Genomic DNA, 21,897 nt, shown 5'->3' on the forward strand with positions numbered 1-21,897 from the left:
CTCCATGGGGAGCAGAGACGGACTCTCCTTCCTCACTCCATGGGGAGCAGAGACAGACTCTCCTTCCTCACTCCATGGGGAGCAGAGACAGACTCTCCTTCCTCACTCCATGGGGACCAGAGACAGACTCTCCTTCCTCACTCCATGGGGAGCAGAGACAGACTCTCCTTCCTCACTTCATGGGGAGCAGAGACAGACTCTCCTTCCTCACTCCATGGGGAGCAGAGACAGACTCTCCTTCCTCACTCCATGGGGAGCAGAGACAGACTCTCCTGCCTCACTCCATGGGGAGCAGAGACAGACTCTCCTTCCTCACTCCATGGGAAGCAGAGACAGACTCTCCTTCCTCACTCCATGGGGAGCAGAGGCATACTCTCCTTCCTCACTATAAGGAGCAGAGACAGACTCTCCTTCCTCACTCCATGAAGAGCAGAGACAGACTCTCCTTCCTCACTCCATGGGGACCAGAGACAGACTCTCCTTCCTCACTCCATGGGGAGCAGAGACAGACTCTCCTTCCTCACTCCATGGGGAGCAGAGACAGACTCTCCTTCCGCACTCTATGGGGAGCAGAGACAGACTCTCCTTCCTCACTCCATGAGGATCCGAGACAGACTCTCCTTCCTCACTCCATGGGGAGCAGAGACAGACTCTCCTTCCTCACTTCATGGGGAGCAGAGACAGACCCTCCTGCCTTACTCCATGGGAAGCAGACAGACTCTCCTGCCTCACTCTATGGGGAGCAGAGACAGACTCTCCTGCCTCACTCCATGGGGAGCAGAGACAGACTCTCCTTCTTCACTCCATGGGGAGTAGAGACAGACTCCTAACTTTTAGCTACTCCCCATGAAAGCTCTGGAAGGGGCGGGCTCATGGACTGTACCCACCTAAAAGGGGTTGTACACAGGCCATGAGTCACCCCCTACCTTCCTTCACTTTCAAGGGAAGCAGAAGGGAGGGGGGCGGTCACTGGCCCATAGATTAACCTGCTAATGCCTGGAATTTAACAGGACTTACATAGCAGATACTCTATGTGGGGAGAAACAGGTACTATGGAACATACCATGTTATAGATTATTTAGGGGACAAGCAAAAAATGTTTCAATGATTAAAAAATCCAGACGGGCTGAATCTGGTAATAAAGGCAGACGAGAAATCACTAGGCTGCACTACGTCTGCTTTAATCCGAAAATGTGTTCATTATTCATACACTTTTTTTGAACACATAAAGACAATTTGATATTTATCATTTAATTGCTCACCAGAGGTATCCAGGTGTATCACAAATAAGTCCTTAGTTCCTTGATACAGACCCTGGGCAAAGTGCTGATATGTGGAGACCTGAACGCCAGAACAGGCAGAGAACAGGATTACATATCTTCAGATGGAAATAACTACATCTTTGGAAATGACACTTGTCATAGCTCTGTGACACGTCAAAGAACCAGCTACGACAGTGCAACAAACAAAAATGGTAAAGAGCTCCTAAACCTGTGTCGCGGTCTGGGAGTGTACATTATCAATGAACGGACAAGAGGAGACTCTTTGGGTAGATACACATATAGCTCCGTGCAGGGCAGCAGCGTAGTGGACTACGCAATAACCGACATAGACCCACAAGCCATCAGTGCTTTCATAGTTACACCAGCATTACCCCTATCAGACCACAATCAAACCCTGCTCTTTATTAAGAGACTAGACCAACCAAGCACAACACAAAAACCCCTCTCCAACCTTCATAGCCTGAAAGCCACCTACAAATGGACAAAACAGAACCTCGCGACATACACAGAAACAATCAACAGCTCAGAAGTTGGAAACCTACTCCAAAGCTTCCAGGACACAAACTACGAGCAGAACAAACACGGTGTAAACCTGGCAGTAAGAAACCTCAACAAAATATTCCATCTAATAGCAAAGACATCAAACCTGAAAAAAACTAGCCCTAACAGACCAACAACAAATGACAAAATCAAAGAAAAATGGTTTGATAAGGAATGCAACACCCTTAGAAAAAGCCTGCGAACAACATCAAACCAAAAACACAGAGACCGAAACAATACAGAACTACGAATGAGGTACCACCAACACCTAAAGCACTACAGGCACACCCTAAGGAAGAAAAAACAAAACCACATTGCCAAAAAATTAAAAAGAATTGAAGAAGCATTAGATGAAAATATTTTCTGGCAAACCTGGAAATATCTGGATACAAAGCAGAATAACAGACACCTGGCCATTCAGAATGGCAACATCTGGAAAAACTACTTTGAGGAACTTTACCAAGAAATCCCAGAAGAAAACCTGACGCAAGAACAAAAACAAATCCTCACCAAACAAACATTACCGGAGAACACTATAAAAGATAACCAAAACCCCCTGGACATACCAATCACAATCCAGGAAATAAAAGAAAAAATAAAACTAATAAAAACCAAGAAAGCCAGCGGACCAGATGGCATTCTACAAGAGATGCTGAAGTATAGCAATCCATCTATACAAGAAGCAATACTGAAAATGTTCAACCTGGTCCTCACTACTGGCTACTTCCCTGAACTGTGGAACGAAGGACTGATAACCCCTATCCACAAGAAAGGAGACAGGCTGGACCCATCCAATTACAGAGGAATCTGTGTCAGCAGCACCCTGGGTAAACTGTTCAACAGCATCTTGAACAGCAGAATCCTCACCTTCCTGACAGAGCAGAGTGTACTGAGTAAGAGCCAGACAGGCTTCCTGCCAAACCACCGCACCACGGATCACATCTATACCTGACACAGCCTGATTAATAAGCACGTCCACAACACCAACAAGGGCAAAATCTTTGCTTGCTTTGTGGACTTCAAAAAAGCCTTCGACTCCATCTGGCATCCAGGCCTATTGCTACAAATACTAGAGAGCGGAATAGGGAGGAGAACATACGACACAATCAAAAGTATGTACTCTGAAAACAAATGCTGCGTGAAAGTTAATAACAAAAGGACAGACTTCTTCCATCAAGGCCGTGGAGTTAGACAGGGCTGCAGCCTGAGTCCCACACTTTTTAATATCTACATCAATGAGCTCGCAGCAGCCCTAGAATCCTCCTCAGCACCTGGGCTCAACTTGGCTGGAACTGAGATTAAGTCTCTACTATACGCAGACGACCTGCTCTTCCTGTCTCCAACAGAACAAGGCCTCCAACAGAAACTGGCAATACTAGAAAAATTCAGCCAGACCTGGGCACTCTCTGTGAACCTAGAAAAAACCAGAATAATGGTATTCCAGAAAAAATCTAAAACACATCCAACCATATCGCAATTCACACTGGATGACAATGCACTGGAACAGACAACAAGCTACACGTACAGTACCTTGGTCTAACAATCAACTCATCAGGGAAATTCAACCTGGCCATAAATACACTGAAGGAGAAGGCCCGCAGAGCATTTTATGCAATAAGGAAACAGATGTACCACCTCAAACCACCAATAAGAATCTGGGAGAAAATATTCAACAGCATCATCACACCCATCCTTCTGTATGGCAGCGAGGTGTGGGGCCCTGTAACATACCCAGACTCCACAAAATGGGATACCAGCCCAACAGAAATACTGCATCTGGAATTCTGCAAATACCTTCTCCAAGTACACAGGAGCACATCAAACAATGCATGTCGGGCTGAGCTGGGCCGCTTTCCTCTACTGCTCACGGTACAGAAGAGAGCACTGACATTCTGGGCTCACCTAAACACCAGCCACCCACAGTCTTACTGCTACAGAGCAATGCAAAGTCAGGACCTCCTCACTAAATCCTGTGCCATCAAACAACTTGTCCTCTCACTCCAAGGACAAAACCCCACACAGATTAACAACCTGCCGAAAAAAGAAATCAACTCAATCGCCAACGAAATGAAGAAGCAGTATGTGACAAGATGGGAAAATGATATCCAACGCTCAAAGAAGCTGGAGACCTACCACAGCCTACAGAGAGAATACACTCTGGCACCCTATCTACTGAAGGTAAAAGACCCAAAACAGAGACAGACCCTGAGCCAGTACAGAATAAGTGCCCACAGCCTAGAAATAGAAACAGGCAGGCACAGACAGAACTGGAAGCCCCGGGAGATGAGACTGTGCCAAAGATGCGAGCTAGGTGAGGTAGAAGATGAAACTCACTTCTTGTTGCGTTGCACACAATACTCTGAAGTGAGGAGTGCACACCTAGAGAAACTCACTGCTGCTATCCAGAACTTTAATAATACAGAAGAGAACCAAAAAATAGCGATCCTCCTGGGAGAAGATGAAACCACAGCAGAACTAGCTGCACACTATATCAGCACCTGCCACAAGCTGAGAGACGTACACTAACCCCCACACCCCTGTGTGAAACTGTTACCCATATACCCTGCAATCATTATACCCTACCCCTAGTATTCGTGTCATTATTGTCCCCCACCCCCTATTATTCACGCTTTGGCAATACTGAAATGTTCTTTCGTCATGCCAATAAAGCTGATTTGATTTGATTTGAAAAATAATAATTGGAAGTTTCAGTTTCTGTGCCACATTCTATTGTCCCCTAAATAATCTATATGTAACTCCTTGATAGGAAACAGCAGCAGCATGGGGGGGGGGGAATTTATTGTATGAAACAGACCCACAAAGTGTTAAACACATGATATGTGTGAGGATACAGCGCTCTATACGTGCTGCCCCCTGGCTGTGATCCTCTCTGCTGTGTGCTGCTGCTGGGGAAGGAGCTAATGACAGAGCAGCAGCAGCAGATGGACTACAACTCCCAGAAGCCCCTGCTGCTGACACAGGGAGCCATGACAGGACAGCCAATGAGGGGACAGGAGAGGAAAGCTTGAGGTGAGTGAGGCAGGGAGGGGAAGAGAGAGGAGCATGAGGAGAGAGCAGCCCTGTGTGTGAGAGCTGCTGCTGCTGCTGCTCCCTGATCCCCAGGCCCTGCTGCTGAGGGGTATAACTCAGGGGGTGTGACTAGGTAACAGGCTCCCCCCCGAGTGGCAGCACTGGGAGCGGAGCAGCAGTCTGCAGACTAAAGGAGATGTGAGTAACCAGAGAGGGGGTCTTCATTACAGGCCCGGGGGGGACCCAAGTGTGTGTGCCACAGAGACAGGCTGCTGCAGTATAACGCTGAGTATAAGGGCTGCAGCGTGTGTGCCACAGAGACAGGCTGCTGCAGTATAACGCTGAGTATAAGGGCTGCAGCGCGTGTGCCACAGAGACAGGCTGCTGCAGTATAACGCTGAGTATAAGGGCTGCAGCGTGTGCGCCACAGAGACGGGCTGCTGCAGTATAACGCTGAGTATAAGAGCTGCAGCGTGTGTGCCACAGAGACAGGCTGCTGCAGTATAACGCTGAGTATAAGAGCTGCAGCGTGTGCCACAGAGACAGGCTGCTGCAGTATAACGCTGAGTATAAGAGCTGCAGCGTGTGTGCCACAGAGACAGGCTGCTGCAGTATAACGCTGAGTATAAGAGCTGCAGCGTGTGTGCCACAGAGACGGGCTGCTGCAGTATAACGCTGAGTATAAGGGCTGCAGCGTGTGTGCCACAGAGACAGGCTGCTGCAGTATAACGCTGAGTATAAGGGCTGCAGCGTGTGTGCCACAGAGACAGGCTGCTGCAGTATAACGCTGAGTATAAGGGCTGCAGTGTGTGTGCCACAGAGACGGGCTGCTGCAGTATAACGCTGAGTATAAGGGCTGCAGCGTGTGTGCCACAGAGACAGGCTGCTGCAGTATAACGCTGAGTATAAGAGCTGCAGCGTGTGTGCCACAGAGACAGGCTGCTGCAGTATAACGCTGAGTATAAGGGCTGCAGCGTGTGTGCCACAGAGACAGGCTGCTGCAGTATAACGCTGAGTATAAGAGCTGCAGCGTGTGTGCCACAGAGACAGGCTGCTGCAGTATAACGCTGAGTATAAGGGCTGCAGCGTGTGTGCCACAGAGACGGGCTGCTGCAGTATAACGCTGAGTATAAGGGCTGCAGCGTGTGTGCCACAGAGACGGGCTGCTGCAGTATAACGCAGAGTATAAGGGCTGCAGCGTGTGTGCCACAGAGACGGGCTGCTGCAGTATAACGCTGAGTATAAGAGCTGCAGCGTGTGTGCCACAGAGACAGGCTGCTGCAGTATAACGCTGAGTATAAGGGCTGCAGCGTGTGTGCCACAGAGACGGGCTGCTGCAGTATAACGCTGAGTATAAGGGCTGCAGCGTGTGTGCCACAGAGACGGGCTGCTGCAGTATAACGCTGAGTATAAGAGCTGCAGCGTGTGTGCCACAGAGACGGGCTGCTGCAGTATAACGCTGAGTATAAGGGCTGCAGCGTGTGCCACAGAGACAGGCTGCTGCAGTATAACGCTGAGTATAAGGGCTGCGGCGCGTGTGCCACAGAGACAGGCTGCTGCAGTATAACGCTGAGTATAAGGGCTGCAGCGTGTGTGCCACAGAGACAGGCTGCTGCAGTATAACGCTGAGTATAAGAGCTGCAGCGCGTGTGCCACAGAGACAGGCTGCTGCAGTATAACGCTGAGTATAAGGGCTGCAGCGTGTGTGCCACAGAGACAGGCTGCTGCAGTATAACGCTGAGTATAAGAGCTGCAGCGCGTGTGCCACAGAGACAGGCTGCTGCAGTATAACGCTGAGTATAAGGGCTGCAGCGCGTGTGCCACAGAGACAGGCTGCTGCAGTATAACGCTGAGTATAAGAGCTGCAGCGCGTGTGCCACAGAGACGGGCTGCTGCAGTATAACGCTGAGTATAAGGGCTGCAGCGTGTGTGCCACAGAGACGGGCTGCTGCAGTATAACGCTGAGTATAAGAGCAGCAGCGTGTGCGCCACAGAGACAGGCTGCTGCAGTATAACGCTGAGTATAAGAGCTGCAGCGTGTGCGCCACAGAGACAGGCTGCTGCAGTATAACGCTGAGTATAAGAGCTGCAGCGTGTGTGCCACAGAGACAGGCTGCTGCAGTATAACGCTGAGTATAAGAGCTGCAGCACGTGTGCCACAGAGACAGGCTGCTGCAGTATAACGCCGAGTATAAGGGCTGCAGCGTGTGTGCCACAGAGACAGGCTGCTGCAGTATAACGCTGAGTATAAGAGCTGCATGCGCCACAGAGACGGGCTGCTGCAGTATAACGCTGAGTATAAGGGCTGCAGGGTGTGTGCGGGCCCCTCCTGTACACACGGGCCCCTTATAACACGGGGGGGGGGGGACTATGAGACACTTTGGCACACAGTATTGTGACTGTATGTATATGAGCCTCGCACAGAGGGGCACAGGGTGTATATATAGCTGGGGATATAGGGGTTATTACCAGTATTGTGACTGTATGTATATGGGCCTCGCACAGAGGGGCACAGGGTGTATATATAGCTGGGGATATAGGGGTTATTACCAGTATTGTGACTGTATGTATATGGGCCTCGCACAGAGGGGCACAGGGTGTATATATAGCTGGGGGTATAGGGGTTATTACCAGTATTGTGACTGTATGTATATGGGCCTCGCACAGAGGGGCACAGGGTGTATATATAGGTGGGGGTATAGGGGTTATTAGCAGTATTGTGACTGTATGTATATGGCCCTCGCACAGAGGGGTACAGGGTGTATATATAGCTGGGGGTATAGGGGTTATTACCAGTATTGTGACTGTATGTATATGTGCCTCACACAGAGGGGCACAGTGTGTGTATATATAGCTGGGGGTATAGGGGTAATTACCAGTATTGTGACTGTATGTATATGGGCCTCGCACAGAGGGGCACAGGGTGTATATATAGCTGGGGGTATAGGGGTTATTACCAGTATTGTGACTGTATGTATATGGGCCTCGCACAGAGGGGCACAGTGTGTATATATAGCTGGGGGTATAGGGGTTATTACCAGTATTGTGACTGTATGTATATGTGCCTCACACAGAGGGGCACAGTGTGTGTATATATAGCTGGGGGTATAGGGGTAATTACCAGTATTGTGACTGTATGTATATGGGCCTCGCACAGAGGGGCACCGTGTGTATATATAGCTGGGGGTATAGCGGTTATTACCAGTATTGTGACTGTATGTATATGGGCCTCGCACAGAGGGGCACACGGTGTATATATAGTTTGGGGATATAGGGGTTATTACCAGTATTGTGATTGTATGTATATGGGCCTCGCACGGAGGGGCACAGGGTGTATATATAGCTGGGGGTATAGGGGTTATTACCAGTATTGTGACTATGTATATGGGCCTCGCACAGAGGGGCACAGTGTGTATATATAGCTGGGGATATAGGGGTTATTACCAGTATTGTGATTGTATGTATATGGGCCTCGCACAGAGGGGCGCAGGGTGTATATATAGCTGGGGGTATAGGGGTTATTACCAGTATTGTGACTGTATGTATATGGGCCTCGCACGGAGGGGCACAGGGTGTATATATAGCTGGGGGTATAGGGATTATTACCAGTATTGTGACTGTATGTATATGGGTCTCGCACAGAGGGGCACAGTGTGTGTGTATATATAGCTGGGGGTATAGGGGTTATTACCAGTATTGTGATTGTATGTATATGGGTCTCGCACAGAGGGGCACAGTGTGTGTGTATATATAGCTGGGGGTATAGGGGTTATTACCAGTATTGTGACTGTATGTATATGGGCCTCGCACAGAGGGGCACAGTGTGTGTATATATAGCTGGGGGTATAGGGGTTATTACCAGTATTGTGACTGTATGTATATGGGCCTCGCACAGAGGGGCACAGGGTGTTGTCAAAGCGCAGAAATAAAATCAATGAGTCAAGGGTTCAAAGTAACAGGTGAGTTTATCAGCACCATGGCACAATTTGAGAGAAAAGAATTCCAACAAGGAACTCAGGCCTCTGCCAACATATTGCTTGCTATCACATTTTTATACATTTTAAAATGAGTAATACGCCCTTTAAGGGGGCTGTCTTAGAGATAAAAAATATGATGACATACAAAAATACATATTGGTTGATACATAAATATGCTTAACATTGCTATATTCTTATCCTATATACCATAATGTGGGCCGCCCTTAACCTTGTGACATAAGGGAGTTACTGTGTCCAGCCCTGTGTGTGTGACTGTATCTGTCAGATAACAGAATCTAAGGTCAGCAGAATTATCTAAGGCAGGAAAAACCTCTTGCGAATGCATTTTCAATTCTTGCATGCCTTGTAGGAATTACACAAGGGCGAGTTACATCCAGAAGCGATACTCTGCAGAATCAAACATTCACAGATCATACACGAATGAAACAAATTGGCATACATACAAGCAAACACTCAAAATGGCGGTTAGGCCAAAATGGAGGTGATGATAGCTCTATATATATATATATATATATATATATATATATATATATGTAGAGGTATCAGTACCGTGTTAGCCGAGCTTCAATAATCAAAAAATAAATAGATGATACCGTTCAGTGGCTAACGAAATGCTTTTATTTGTGCGAGCTTTCGAGATACTGTACACTGATCTCTTCTTCCGGCGATGTTACAATGAATGAAGCAAAAGGTTACTTAAAAACAGTGTCTCTTGGAATGTTATCTGTGCTGTTCCTTCCCCCGGTGTGGATGAGATTTATGGCTAGAGGTGTCAAAAGGTAATGAAAGCAAGTGAAGAAAGAGTGTTTATGTGTATCAGTGTGAATAAAAATGAATGGGGAGCCCACAGTATATACAGTGCTTTACACAAGGTGTGTGTGGAGTGGGAGTGGATATAAATGGTGTGGGTGGGTGTGGAAATGTGAGAGTTTGTAGCACAACTAAAAGTGTGTGTGGATACTTAGTGGTCCCTATTGGTGTATAGGGATGGAAAAACAAGGAGTATTAGTATGTGTGAGAGACAGCTGTGTGTGCATACATATAGCACAGTGTGTACAGACATGGTCTTTAGCGCTCATGGGACGAGAGTTCACTAGTGTCAGTAATGACTCATAAAATTTCGATCTCTGTTTAGGCCACTGCTAAGTGTCCCGAACAGTTGCATAAATTTGTATTCATGCAACCGTCTCTCTTTCAGGGTTTTAAGATTACCTTTGAGTATGGCAACCCTCAGATCGTTCATCTTATGGCAAGTGTCAGAGAAATGTTCGCCAACAGGACTGTCTCTTGTACCGCGTGTGATGCTGTGGCGATGCAGGTTCATTCTCTTGTTTAGCCCCTGCCCTGTCTCACCTATGTAGTAGCAGCCCCCTGGGCATTTCATGCACATGATGAGGTACACGACATTGCTGGAAGAACAGGTGAACCTTCCTCTGATTTTGTATTCCCGATTCCTGTGTGGTATTTGTATTGTGTCTGCTGTGTAGAGCATTGCGCAGGTTTTGCATCTTGGGTCCTGGCATGGTTTTGTCCCGCATTCAGTTGTACTGCTGAATACTTTACTCCTCACCATAATATTCTTGCGATTATGGGGTTGTCTGTATGATAATAAGGGTGCTTCAGGGAAGACCTGTTGCAGTCTTGTATCTTCCTGGAGGATGGGTTGTAGTTTCCTGGCGATCTTGCGTAGGGCTCCTAGGTGTGGGTTATATGTGACCACCAAAGGTACCCTGTCGCTTGTCTCCTTCTGTTTGTATTCAAGGAGATCACTTCTTGGTATTCTGGTGGCTTTGTGAATTTGCTGGTCTACAATTCTGTGGTTATATCCACGGTTTATAAAGTCTGATCTCAAGGCTTTAATCCGCTGGTCTCTGTCTGCTGTGTCGGAGCATATCCGGTTGTATCGTATGGCTTGACTGTAGATGGTTGCATGTTTGGTGTGTGTCGGGTGGAAGCTGTTGTCCCTCAAATAGCTGGCTCTGTCTGTAGGTTTGCGGTATACAGAGGTCTGTAGTTGGTTGTTCTTTATAGTAATGGTGGTGTCTAGGAAATGTACTTCATCCGTGGAATGGGTGAGTTTGAGGTTGATGGTCGGGTGGAAAGTATTGAAGTTGTCATAGAACTGTAGGAGGTCCTGTTCGCCAGAGGTCCAAATCAGGAGGATGTCATCGATGTAGCGAAGGTATGTAAGGGGTTTCAAGTGACAGGTGGACAGAAAGTCACTTTCCAGTTTTGCGCAGAACAGATTGGCATACTGTGGCGCCATCCGAGTACCCATAGCGGTCCCGGTTGTCTGAAGGTATGTGTCATTTCCAAATGTGAAGTAGTTATGGGTCAGAATAAATTCGATGCATTTAGTCACTGTCTCTGTGAGTGGCTCCTGCGGTCCCAGAAAGTATCTGCAGGCTGAAATCCCATCCTCGTGGGGGATGTTGGTATAAAGTGACTCTACATCCATGGTTGCTAGCAGTGTTCCTGTTGGGAGGGGGCCAATTGCATTCAGTTTGTTTAGCAGGTCGGTGGTATCCTGGATATAGCTGGGTGTGTTCCTGACAAGTGGTTTTAGAATGCCCTCCAACCAGCCAGAAATATTCTCGGTGAGTGTGCCAGATCCAGAGATAATAGGGCGCCCAGGGTTGCCCTCTTTGTGAATTTTGGGGAGCATGTAGAATGTGCCAGGTTTTGGGTTAGCTGGTATCAGGTCCAGAATTTGTTCTCTTGTGCGGATCGGGAGTGTTTTAAGGATCCTGTTGAGTTCTCGCATGTATTCTTCTTCAGAAGGCTGCGTCTTAAGGAGTTCTTCCACAACAGACACAACCAAGATTATGCCAACACTGCAGAAGGAGAGCCGCTGCACATGAGCAGGGAGAAGCAAAAATCAAACTGGATCCCACAAACTGGGCGCAACCCCACATTGGACCGGTACATTGAAAGCTTCAGACACAGCGCCAAAACCACCATCCTGGACAAAGTAAGGAAACAAACATATAATCTGACACCGATGGAGAGGAGAGCCATAGAATCGCTAAAGGCCAACCACAACATAACAATCAAACCTGCAGACAAGGGAGGAGCAGTGGTCATAATGAACACCACAGACTACCTGCGGGAAGCACACAGGCAACTCTCTGATTCAAAGTATTACACCCAACTGCAGGAGGATCCAACTAAAAAATACATGCAAACCTTGCTTTTCTTGTGGCCGTGGAGGGGCTGGGATCAGACCCGGCTTTCTGCATTTTGTTCCTCTGCCGTCAATAAGGCTACATCTGTAAAACAGCTTTGTCTTTAGGCAAGGTCAATTTAACAGTAAACTTTGTGCAGTTCTTGCAGGAGTGGCCAAGAAGAGCCTGTGCACAGAGCTAAAAGAAATGTCAGTGGCCTTCAGGTCCTTCCCACGCAGGCCCATCAACCATCCAAGCTTACACATGTTGCACCTTACAGCTTAGAGACTGAAAGGGAGATCCTAAGAATGCCAAGTTTTTCTATGCAAACATCAGACACAGATGTTCAAAGCTAGAAAACCAATAACATCCAAAATCATAGAATGTGGTCAGTTTTCAGATCCTGGTGTGTAAACAATAACTTAAACCCACAATTGGCATCGATCCCGAACATCTTAGATTTTCTACAGGAAAGCTTCAACAATGGGCTCTGTCTCTCATCTCTGAAGGTTCAAGTGGCAGCACTCCGCATCTTCTTACAGGATCAATTTGCAAACCAAAACTATATTCAACAATTCTTCAAGGCAATGGGTAAAATAAGTCCTTGTATCAGTGTTACAAGCACTACAGACACACCCGTTCCACCCTCTGCATTCAATATCAATCAGATGGTTATCACTGATAAATAGGGGTACCCTCCTTCTGTCTGAACCCCAAAAATCAGAAGGAAGAATCTCTGCACATGTTAGACGTCCGAGTATTAAAGGCCTATATCTCCAGAACAGAATCATTTAGAAAATCCCTGAATGTGTTTCTCTTTTCAGAGCACAAAAGGGAAAACCAGTTTCCAAGACAGCCATAGCCAGATGGATAAGTAACCTTCAAGTTTCCTAAGGGCTCACTCTACTAGAGCAATCGCATCTTCCTGGGCTATGAAAGCACAAGCATCCGCAGAGCACGTCTGGAAACAAGCGACTTGGTCTTCCCTTTATACTTTCTCATAACACTACCAATTAAATGTAGTCGCATCAGTAGAAGCTGCCTTTGGAAGAAAATTCATACAGAGCGCAGTATCGCTATAATTTGCCCAAACTCCGTGTTTTCTCAGGGAGAATGACTTTCAGACTTTCCCTTATGTCTTGCGCTGACACAGAGAGAAAATGGAAATATTATTCACCGATTTTTAAAATTATTTTTCTCCTGATCCCTCCATGACAGCGAATGCCTAATTCCCACCCCTATCTTTTGTTATGAGCAGACTTTGTAGAACATTTATGTTGTCTTGTTAATAATTAGCCTTGAGATGTTTGGGTGCACATATATATAGTACAGCTCGGCTAGAAGAAATCCAACATTTTGGCTGTACACTACAGCCTTTATCAAAATGGGGCCCTGTAAGAGGCAGATGCATAAGTACACACGGGGACCGTTTCGGGGGAAATTAAAACATGGCTTTATTCAGCCTGTCTCATTAAATAAGGCAATAAACACATAAGAAATAAACAAACACCTATCCCTTGTAATAGCCGAGTCATTTTCCCAGTCCCTATCTGCAGGGATGGAGGGATTACCAACCTATAAAACCCCAATGTTCCAAGAGGTACCTGTAAGCAGGGGCTGTTTGTGGCAGTCTCTGGGTCTGGTTTGTGTCCTTTGTGCCCAGAAATAGCAGTCTGATTCCTGGCGCCTTGATATCTACACAGCCTGTGTGCTCAAGACATCATGTCCTCTGTCAGCCCAGTTGTAACTGTGCTAAGGAGTCCTTTTTGGTTTGTCCCCAGCAGGTTTTTTTTTTATCCTCCTCTGATTACCCAGGTGGAGCTGGTTAATTGACTTGCTGCAATTAACCGACTCTCTGCTGGATTTCTCTGGAACTAGAGGCTTTTATTTAAAGAGGCATAAGTCCTTGTTACATACCTCTCCTGTTTGTGGCTAGCCACGGCCAAAGCCCATCCTTCCACTCTCGCTCGTGATACACCTGCGGCTTGAATGAGAATGGATGGAGGAGAACCCTCAGTCACGCTGTTATTGGAGCCCTTTCTCCAGGTTACCAATGTCTCCTCCAGAAGATGCTTCAAATCAGCAGTCTTCAGTTGCTCGGGGAGGACTTTTTCCCAAGCACAGTCTTTGTTCTTCTGAATGCTTTGTCAGGAGTTTTCCCATGCGTCTGGCGATCTTTTCTTCCCTGAGTATAGGGTGACCACCTGCATCGGGTTCCGTATCCATAATCACGGGTGGTTCAAGCTGGGCAGAGTTTTTATCCATACCGATTTGACTCCCATGGCATCTGTTTGGTAGTTACCTAGTGTTGTACCTGTAGAGGTGTGAACACCGAAACAGTTCTGCCTCAATCTGGCCAAAGACTGAATCTTTTTAGCGGCTATTTTCATTGTGAGGAATCTGGCTTGGGCCCTGTTACAGGCCCTCACCTTGTTCTGTGGCATTGCAGGATGTTCCTGCCTGGTACAAAGGTGCTGAATGTGAGAAACTGGAGATGACCTGAGAAAGAAAAGAATAAGGGTGTGAGGGATCAAACCCCCCTATTTAATGTGGTGAGAAGTGGGGACAGGTGGGGGAAGTTACTGCACTGTTTCCTCTGCATTACCCACTTCTCAGCGTATGAAATAGGAAAGGGAGACTGTGTCAGTATGGAGCAGAACTGCTGGACCTGAGAGAGTATCGGGAGCATTTATCAAAGTCTCTCTGATGTATCTGCTTATTATTCATACTATAGAACAGTACAGTATGTGACTATGTTACACTGAGAGGACATTGCTGGTCTTGTGGCTGTTGATCTCCGACTCTCTACACGGTTTGTTTTACTAGATAGTTATGTTGTGACACAATCCTGATCCATTGATGTATTTTGCAGTGTTTGACATGAAGTTCCTGTTTGAGGAGGGACCATATGTTATTTTGTGCCCCTGTCTTCTCTGACTCCTTTGGTGTTAATAATCTTAGGTTTGAAAGCTCATATTAAATGCAGTATATTTGTCCAATATAACAGATCATTCCAATTCTGTTTTCTCTTTTATACAAACACAGCTGTCATCCAACAAATATAGATCAAGGAACCTCCGGTCAGCACCTCCAGAGCAGCACTGCCCATTGCCAGCACCTCCAGAGCAGCACTGCCCACTGCCAGCACCTCCAGAGCAGCACTGCCCACTGCCAGCACCTCCAGAGCAGCACTGCCCCCTGCCAGCACCTCCAGAGCAGCACTGCCCACTGCCAGCACCTCCAGAGCAGCACTGCCCCCTGCCAGCACCTCCAGAGCAGCACTGCCCACTGCCAGCACCTCCAGAGCAGCACTGCCCCCTGCCAGCACCTCCAGAGCAGCACTGCCCACTGCCAGCACCTCCAGAGCAGCACTGCCCACTGCCAGCACCTCCAGAGCAGCACTGCCAGCACCTCCAGAGCAGCACTGCCAGCACCTCCAGAGCAGCACTGCCCACTGCCAGCACCTCCAGAGCAGCACTGCCCACTGCCAGCACCTCCAGAGCAGCACTGCCCACTGCCAGCACCCCCAGAGCAGCACTGCCCACTCCCAGCATGGATCCACGCTTGTTAAGTGAGTAGAGGAGATATTTTGGTATCTGTGAAATCTGCAAGGAGTGAATATCTGATTATTTTACAGTTATGTGAGTCAAACACCCAAACTAATGAATTTTGTTTTCTTGTAGAACCACCAGCAGGTAAGAAGATAATATATCTTCAACTCTGTAATTTTCTGCCAGAAGGGCTAGTAATACATTTCTTTACAAGAGGTATTATATTATACCAATATCAGAGGAGGTGAAATCACAAGCATCGCCCCCACTCCCAGCTTTACATGATAGATTTTCCTTTGCTTGTTGCCAGGTTTCTCAGTGGATGTGCTGGAGAGGTTAGAGATTAAGTCAGAGAAAGAAGAGACAGACACAGAGGAACATCTGACCCCAATAAAGGAAGAAATAGATGCATTTCCTGTTTGTGGTAAGTACCCTTACATCCTCACTTGTCTGTATTCAGTATGTTTAAAATATGGACTGAAATGTGTACAATATTTTGGGAAATAATATTAAAGCATGTACAAAATTATAAGATACCTGTTCTAATGGGGGAAAAATGCCTAAGGTTATATTGAGAATATTATTGATATTGTAGTTTGAACATTGGTAGCTCCAAAATGTTTTCAGCACTCGGGGGTAAAAGCTCCCTCAGCACTCAAAGGGTTAATAACAAAGTAAACTCAATCACTTCACCCCTCCCCCATAGGAATCAGCATAGAGTATTTCTGTATACTGATATCACAAGAAGCGCCCCCACTCCCAGCTTTACATGATGGATTTTCCTTTTCTTATTGCCAGGTTTCCCAGTGGTTGTAATGGAGAGATTAGAGATTAAAGAAGAAACAAGGGAGAAAGAAGAGGCGAACACTGAGGAACATCTGACCACAATAAAGAGTGAAACTGTTCCATTTCCTGTCTCTGGTGAGTACCTTTTCCCCTTTGTCTACACAAATGGGTGTTATCTTGTTACAAGGAGCATGGTCACATTTAGCGAATATTCATGGTTCATTGCCTCTCATACGTAGTCCTCAGGCCTGCTACGTAGTCCCCAGCTTTAAACGATGGATTTTCCTTTTGTTGTTGCCAGGTTTCCCAGTGGTTGTACTGGAGAGTTTAGAGGTTAAGTCGGAGAAAGAAGAGGCGAACACTGAGGAACATCTGACCCCAATAAAGAGAGAAACTGTTCCATTTCCTGTCTCTGGTGAGTACCTTTTCACCTTTGTCTGCACAAAGGGATGTTATCTTGTTACAAGGAGCATGTTCACATTCTCATAGAAAGTCCCCAGGCCTGCTGGGTGTTCTGGAACAAGCCACATGCAGCAGAGTTAGAAGTGCAATATGGCTCTCAAACACGTATAAAGGTTGGAAATGCAGAGTTATGGGTATCGAACCGTCAATAGATGGGATAAAACGTATTTGGGAAAAATAATTCAAGGGAATGCAAAGATCATTCAGAAGCTTCTGACAGCTATAAGAAATATGGTGAGATGTATGCTGGGTATTACCCAGAGAGACCGGGAAAGAATGGGTGAGTTCAAACACAAACAAAACTCTGTCCCTTTATCACATTGGAGAAAATGTAAAATAACTGTGGGCCGGACATGTCACACACACAAATTACTGTCCTCTGGCCAATATAGATCCAAAAGATATTAAAGGCCAAGACGATGACAAAAAGGGGTGTGTGTGTTTGTCTCTGCCACATCAGTGCCGCCACTAGTTAATAATATTAAGAATATACAATCTAATTAGTGTACACCCCACTAAATCTAACTCCCAGTGTAATTGGGGTGTTGCACGCGTGTAGCATTGCCTGCTGGCTGTGCAGTTGTTTTGCTGTTATAGATATAGCCATTACCCGGGTCAAACACTTCTAGCATTTACTTAATAAAACCTGCGTACTATTTAACTGTGACTGAACTGACCCCTGTCTGTGTGTGTCCAGTGCCTGTCCACTCGCCTGGCCTCAGTGGCCTTGTTCTTTGCTTAATCGTGTGTGTGTGTGTGTGTGTGTGTGCGCGCACAATCGTATTCAATGAGGTACTTTGTGGGGTGTGCTACATTCCCTACTATCAAGGCGCGACCCTAACTACAATCATTAAGCTCAATCTGTTAGCACCCTATGGCCCTGTCCCCTCCTAACAGCGCTTACACGTGTGTCCCAGTATCTGAGGAGGAGATTACACAGACACTCCTAATATTAAAATTAAGCAGCCAATATGGAACTGACTTAGTGCAATAAAGTTCTTCTCACTTGGCTTGGCCTGGATCCAAGCCATGATAGCCGTGACGTGCTGAAGCTGCAGGATAAAAAAAAACAATCTTAAGTCGTCTGGGGCTTGGTTACCCAATAAATAAATAAAAGGGGGAAAAAAGAGAGAAGGGGAGTGTTGGCGATCAGCCCGTCCCGCGAGAGGACGGGAGGGGGTCGCACGAAGAGGCATTATTACCCACGTGACCAATAGAGCAGAGAGTCGTGGGATCGTGCATTATAGACTTTTTCAAGATGGCCCCCAAGACCATGCAGCTTGCCTGAGCTGGAATGAGGAGCCGTTAAAGGGCCAGGGAGAGTGAGGCGAATACGACATCAGGAGGGTAATTTAGCTATAAAAGAAAGAAAAAGAAAAAACATCACAACACCCTACAATAGCAAATCCCTCCTTACAAAGAACTAAACAAAGGGGAGCTGAATTTAGTAAGAAACTCTTGCTGGAAGGCTGTAGCTTGCAACAGACCCCAATACATGACTGACTGACTGAAATACTTAAGAAACCAGAGGAGCTGGACTGCACAATACCCTGTTTACCTGTCAGAACAAACCATACCGCTCACCTAAAATCATAAAGAGGGGGTTCCTGAGCCTGCTGCGCCTGTAACGTTACATTGGGACGCTCTGATGAGCAAAAAGCCCCCAGACAAAAGGAAAACCCCTTAACTTGCATTAAATAGAACAAATACAAAAAGACAAATGTTCCCAAAACAAAGAAAAAAGCCACAAATACAACAATAATGTTGCGCAGGCATGCGAAACAACCAGAAGGATATATGAATGAGTTGCCCTGTGAGAATCAACTTAAAACATACCTGTCGCGATGGGGACACATGTGGTGCTGAACAACATGGCCGCCTAACTGACATGCTTCGTGTCGTTAGCGACCGTGCCTACAATCAAATTAAACTGGTGAAATTCCTACCTATAAAGAATAAAAATATGAGGACAGGATCTACGGCGGCCTGGGGATGCCTTCGAAACCTTTAAAGAAAACAACGGTCGCAGAGATGGCTGAGATCTTCCGTTAAAAACAACTCCACGATGGCCCGGGCAAGTAACCCCCCCTCCCCCAGCACGTGATGTCAGTCTGAATCCGACACTAAGCCTCTCAACCCGAGTTCCACGAAGAAGACTATCCACGAGCTCTACAGAAACATCAAGTCCTTCTTACAAGCGGAACTAGCAGAGACCAGACGAGGTAGTCGAGCTCGGCTCATGAACGGACACACTGGAAAAAAAAACTGACTAAATAATAAAAGATCAAGACATGGTCTCCAGAGACTTAGAAAACTTTAAGGCCCAATTAACAGAGGTCTGGGAAAGGCAAGAAGATTCTGAGAATAGGAGCCAATTGAATAATCTCGGGATCAGAAGGATCCCAGAGTCCATAACAGATCCGGCCTTCGTCCTCAGATAGTTTAAAATTCTACTGCCAGATATTTCAGAGGACTTCTTTGCAATTGACCATTGCCTAAAACCAAGGCTGCCAAACCAGAACAAGCCAAGAAACGTGGTACTTCGTCTACACCACTTTAGAACAAAAGAAAAACTCTGGCAGCAACTAAGAAACCCCCAAAATCTGACCCACGAGAATTCCCGTCTACAGTTATTCCCAGACCCAGCTCCGGCAACACTTGCCCGAATGAGATCGCTGAAACTACTGATTGTAGTACGAAAAGGAGAGACCTATACAATAAAAAAAAAAACCAGACGACGGTACAGAGTTTCTCAATAGCCTGGGCATCCCCCAAGAAGATCCAAGACAAGGCCCGTCTCACAACCTCAGGAGAGTTTGGCAGACACAGGGTGCCTCAAAGAAACAGAAAAGTGACATGATCCCTACAACAGAAGGAAACGAAGGCCCTAGGACCTCCTCGCAAGATCGGGGCGATTTAGGCAGGAGCCAGGTCCCCCAGCCGAGGGTTTATGGTTGACTGTTTTATGGTTGTAAATGTTACTGTTATATATTAGTAATTTTGTTGGCTGATCTAGTCTATGCCTAGACTCCTCATCTAAAAATGACAGCTTTTCTGAAGCATTCGACTGACGATTTCTATAAAACGTGGGATCCATGGTTGGGGCATTAAATTGAATAGCCGTGACCGTAAAGGAATGTGTCGCTAATTTGATGTAAATTGATCTTGTTAATTCTGTTTCAACCCAAATTTAAACTATTGATTTTAAAGTACCTAAAGCTACTGAGTAAAAAATAGAATCCTGATGCGGTCGTGGGGGCGCACGTCTTCCCCCTCTCTCCTTCCCCTCTTTGTCCTTCTTATGTCTTCCACCCCTTTTATCATTTTTCAACATAGTTTACATATTAAACAGTATTAGTTGATCCTTTATTACCAGCTGAAATAATGTTTAAATATCTGCAGATGTTGTTATAATCAGGCCATAAGTAATTACTCAAGAATGACCTGAATAGTCTTCTTATTCTACACTAATGATATATTTAATAAATATATCATTATATATAATGATATATTTAATCGATACATCTGTATGTTTCCACTGTCATATTGCTGGATTTTTGATACTTTTTATTTGTACTATGTGAAAAACTGGTACAAAAAATGTTCAATGTTTTTTTTTTTTTAATCTCAATACAACGAATTATATTCCAACCGACATTTGTTACGAAACAAATTGGCTAACAAATATCCCGAAAGGTCAATTTCGCAGGATGCGAAGAAACTGCACAGATATTGAGATTTATAAATAACAAGCCAACATTTTGGAGAACAAATTCCTAGAAAGAAATTATTCGGAGACATTGGTTAAAGAGGTTAAACTCGAAATTTTAAATACCGAAAGAAAAGACATTTTACTACTAATAATAAAAAGAAAACTCCAGAAAATTTTATAATATTTTTATCAGAACATTTACTAAACCCTCATATGACATCAATGAAATAATCAATAAACATTGGCATGTACTTAAAAATGATGATTTTTGAAAAACGATTTTACCTGACAAAACGCAAATAATTTTTTTCAAATACTAACGATTTAAAAAATAAATTGTCACGGACAGTATTAACAGAAAAGAAGGGAAGCAACAGTGGAACAGGCTGGATGATGAGCAGACCGCTAGGATTTTATTTTAAAATGTTTGAAATGTAAATTCATTTAAATTCTGGAGGAAACAAAATGTTGGATTCTTTCTGCTCAAACAGTACCAAAAAAGATTTTAAAATCAAACAATTTATCAACTGTAAATCTGATCAGTTGGTATATTTATTATTATGTCCTTGCGGTCTCCAGTACGCGGGGAGGACTATAAGACCGTTCAGAGTAAGAATTTTGGAGCACCTTAGAAATATAATTATGGGACTAGAAACCCACAATGTCTCCTTACATTTTAAAAAATACCACAAATCTGACCCCACCGGTCTATCCTATCTAGGGATAGAATCAATATCTCCTAATTGGAGAGGGGGAAACAGATGAACTGATATTTCACAGAGAGAATACTTCTGGATTTATCACCTTAATACGTTACACCCAATGGATTCAACATAGATATTGACATCAATTCATTTATCCACTAATTTATTTTTCTCTGTTTTTTCTTTCACCATTATGGTTCTTTAAAAATGTATTTGTGTCTATACTCTTCATTGTCTCTCTACAATGCGATTTAGCTACGTAGACTGCCTGCTACAATAATATGTAATCAAAATAAAATAAAAGCAGCTTCATTACCTTATCGTCTAATAGCTAAGGCAATGATGGGGTTATATGAGACTTCCGTTTTATTGGGGGTTGAGGGGGTAAGTGAAGGTGGTAATTGCCCCAGGGTGGTGGTTAGGCCTACCGAAAGGTTGTGGGAGGGGTTAAATGTTTGCATTCTTAATGTATAATTTCTTTTGTATAGCCTCACCGGTACCTTATAGAATTAGCCAGACAATACAGGTAATTAATATACAAAATATCAGACGTGCATTAAACTAGAAGATAACCAATGGGAACCGGAGAATCCCTGACCTACAGCGTTTACAATCTAAATGGAATAAAGGGAGATTTACAGAATACAATAAGAGCAAATGCACTATT

At 45.4% G+C, this 21,897-nt stretch overlaps 1 protein-coding gene across 1 annotated transcript in view; it reads left to right on the forward strand.

Annotated features, from left to right (window-relative positions):
• Positions 1-4,842: 4,842 nt before the first annotated feature.
• The window catches only part of LOC142488418 (uncharacterized), a 156,143-nt gene continuing 139,088 nt past the window's right edge, over positions 4,843-21,897 (forward strand). Inside the window, 5 exon segments of the mRNA XM_075588923.1 lie at positions 4,843-5,051; positions 15,061-15,586; positions 15,877-15,990; positions 16,365-16,487; positions 16,654-16,767. Of these exon segments, the coding sequence (XP_075445038.1) occupies positions 15,568-15,586; positions 15,877-15,990; positions 16,365-16,487; positions 16,654-16,767 (370 nt within the window). The 5' untranslated portion in view covers positions 4,843-5,051; positions 15,061-15,567.

Source organism: Ascaphus truei, chromosome 2 (genome assembly GCF_040206685.1).
Source record: "Ascaphus truei isolate aAscTru1 chromosome 2, aAscTru1.hap1, whole genome shotgun sequence".
In the NCBI taxonomy this organism is placed as follows: Eukaryota; Metazoa; Chordata; class Amphibia; order Anura; family Ascaphidae; genus Ascaphus; species Ascaphus truei.